The sequence below is a fragment of the Vitis riparia genome, chromosome 15 (assembly GCF_004353265.1).
Source record: "Vitis riparia cultivar Riparia Gloire de Montpellier isolate 1030 chromosome 15, EGFV_Vit.rip_1.0, whole genome shotgun sequence".
Lineage (NCBI taxonomy): Eukaryota > Viridiplantae > Streptophyta > Magnoliopsida > Vitales > Vitaceae > Vitis > Vitis riparia.
Window position 1 is genome coordinate 13,687,203 of NC_048445.1, and position 3,086 is coordinate 13,690,288.

The following is a 3,086-nucleotide window of genomic DNA, read 5'->3' on the forward strand; positions in this document are numbered from 1 at the left end:
GTCAAAGGTACCAAGTCTAAAATTTTCCTAAGTCAAGAGGGAAATAGTTTTTCATCTTATACTCGGAACCTATTGTGCACAGTGTGTGAATAGCTTAAAGTGGAAGAACTAAGCTTGAATTCAATAGAAGTTCAACAATTCATCAACTTTAGTAAGCATAATACAAACTCTAAGTCACGTGAAAAACAAAAATTCAATTTCTCTCATTTTAATTTGCGAATTTTTCCTTAATAACCATGGAGAGTAGAATAAAAACTTTTAAAAATTTTAAAAATTAAGCAAAAAGCAACTAAGTTACCAAAATAACTTAGCATTAATAACAAAACTTCCTTCATCAACTCTTCCCCCAACCAAGCTAAACATTGTCCTCAATGTGGCATGAGCGATTGAAAAACAAGGAGGAAGTGGTGCCTCCTGAGTGATATGAAGTTTGAGTAGAATAGGAGAAACCACATGTTTCAAAAACAATAAAAGATATGAGTAGAGGAATTAAAATAAAATAATGCTAAGAGTACTCAAAAAATGATAGATTTGTATTACTTCATGAAAGTACACTATAAAGTAAAACAAGTAATACAACCAATCCCAATATATAAAACATCAAAAGCATGGGATTACAAGTTCTACTATAGTAAGGAAATACAGAAAGGAAACTATGCATATGATCAAATAGTGGTGGGAGGATCATGTGGAGATGATGACTCGGCTGCAGAGGTCCGAATGCTTGGGATGAATGCCTCTGGATCTCCTATAGACGGCTCCTCAGGGGGCATAGTCTGCTCTACGAGAGGAGGGGCCTATGATGGATTTGTGGGCTCTGATGGGATAGGAATGGCGTGCTCAGGAGTCGATAGAATACCTAGATGATGTTGTATCTGCCTAAGAATGGCAGTATGCTGGGTCTGGGTGGCTATAATCTACTCCTGATGGGCACGAAGAGCTGTCATCTGCTGAGTCAAAATGCTCTGAGAAGTGGTCAATGTCTGCAAAGTGTGACATAGGCCTCTAAACTCAGAAATGGATATGGCAATCCTAGACTCATGTGGAGAAAAAGGCTCTGATGTAGATGGTATAACAGGCGGAGTCCCTAGTGTAGCAGGAGGAGCAGAGGGTGCAATCTCAGGTATAGGCTCTATAAAGGGCACTGCAGGGGCAGGTGCTCTCATGTCAACTGGTATCTCAACCGGTTGTGGCTCCTCTGGATGCTCTGGATGTGGAATCTTTGGATGCTCTGGTCCAACTGGGGCTCCTGGCTATACATCATAGGTTGTCCTACTCGTCCATTTGTCGAGAGTGAATATCTCTCGGCAAATGTGCCTGCGCTCAAGCTGAGGCTCAGATGGGTACCCCAAGTGATCCAAAATCTGACATAGCAATCTGGGGAAGAGAAGTGGAATAGCATCCGCTCTCAACAGCTTCTTCCTATGGACCTTCTCTTCAAAGTACAAAAGAGCGGCCATAACAAGATGATGAGGGCCAAAGAAAAATCCCTCAGATATCCTGAACAATGCCTCTAGTAAAACTCATCTCCTCTGCACCATATGCTGAAGCTGATAGATGTTATGGCGCAGGAGTGCATCTATAAAGAACATGCTGGGAGGAAGCTCGTACCTCAATAGATAGGGGCATGTGGATGCCCCTCTGGACAGAATATGGACTATGTCACTCTGGGAAGGATGAGTCTAGACTCGATAATCCTCTAGACGGGCTGGCTCATAGGGAATGTGTAGGGCCTCTACTATGTGTCTGGCTCCCAGAATACCATGGCGTCCGTCTATGGTGAAGTGGATGACAGTAGGATCCCGGACCTAGTGTGTAGTCATAGACTGATAAAAGTCCAATGCTACACAGAGATAGAAAAAATCCCTGGGAGTCATCAAATGCTCCATATGGTATCTACAGCAGATGGAAGGAATCTCTGAGCTCTGGCTGAAGCCTGAAGGTAGCTCTGTCAAAGCAAAGCTTGGAGTGGAATGGCCTAGCCTTGCAATCCAAATTACCCTCAATGGGTGGCTGAGTGACCATGGGACATCTGATAACCACCTCAAGAGTCATGCTTGAGGGAATCTGAGACTCTGTGGCATGTGGCTAAGTTGGCTGAGGCTCTGATAACTGCTCTAATGGCGGCTCTGATGGCTCAAGTGGTGCTGATACCTTGGCTTTCTTCTTTGAGGGATGGCTACCTGACTTTTTGGCTCGCGAAGAGCTTGCCCCGGGTGTGGTGGGTGGCCACCTCATCCCATATCGCCTCGTAGGAGAACTCAAGGGTGCGTCCTCTATTGGAGGTGGCATGACCAGTGACTGTGGAGGCTCGGGTATGGAGCCTTGAACAGGAGTCTCTCTTGGGGCTCTAAGGCGGTTTGAAGGAGACGAGGACTTAGCTCCTTGGGTTTTTGCCATGGCTATCTCAGAGAAGGTGGCCGGAGGTGCGCGCGTGGCTTGGGCTCAGATGAGGGTCAGATGGAAGAGTGCTCTGGCTTGGCTCCTCTTTCACACCAAAAGGAAGTTCAAATGACCGGTTTAAAAATGAAATTTGGAATTTATAACATTTAAAAATGGATGCCAAGGAACGATTGGAGTTTTCGCAATGGAGAGGCGTTTTCACAGTAAGGGGCCAATTTCGCAACAAAGGGGCATTTTCGTAGGCCATTTGGCAGCTACGAAATAAGGAGGAGGCTGCGAAACGGCACTCGTGTGCCAAGGGGTGGTTTCGCAGCTGCGAAACCAGCTATGAAATGGGGTTATGGCTGCGAAATGGGAATTTTTAAGGCGTTGGGGATTTTGCAGAGCATTTCGTAACTACGAAATGAGGGCAGGGGCTGCGAAATGGCACTCGTGTGCCAAGGGGTGGTTTCGCAGCTACGAAAATTTTCGCAGAGGGTGGCTATGGGGCTACGAAATTATTTTGAAACGGAGGGGCATTTTCACAGCCAAGCCTTGATTTTGCAGCGGGCTTCTTGGGGCTATGAAATTATTTCGCAGCCAATGGCCATTTTCGTAGGGGCCTATTTTGGGTTGCAAAATTTCGCAGACCATGAATTTTCTCTTACTCCTGAGCTTCTTTTGACTCCCAGAGACCTTCCTTC

The 3,086-nt window shown here is 45.5% G+C and overlaps 1 protein-coding gene across 1 annotated transcript; it reads right to left on the reverse strand.

Annotated features, from left to right (window-relative positions):
• Window positions 1-917: 917 nt before the first annotated feature.
• Window positions 918-2,400, reverse strand: LOC117931986 (cornifin-A-like). The gene is made up of 2 exons (XM_034853043.1): window positions 2,155-2,400; window positions 918-1,253 (listed from the first exon to the last, which is right to left on the reverse strand). The coding sequence occupies exons 1-2, from the start codon at window positions 2,398-2,400 to the stop codon at window positions 918-920; spliced, it is 582 nt and encodes a 193-aa protein (XP_034708934.1).
• Between the last annotated feature and the right edge of the window lie 686 nt (window positions 2,401-3,086).

Excerpts from the sequence above, each read along its gene's own strand:
- LOC117931986 (XM_034853043.1), bottom strand. The coding sequence starts at position 2,400 with ATGGCAAAAACCCAAGGAGCTAAGTCCTCGTCTCCTTCAAACCGCCTT. Across the intron at positions 1,254-2,154 it reads CCTCAAAGAAGAAAGCCAAG|CCAGGAGCCCCAGTTGGACC; the intron begins GTATCAGCACCA and ends TATGATGTATAG.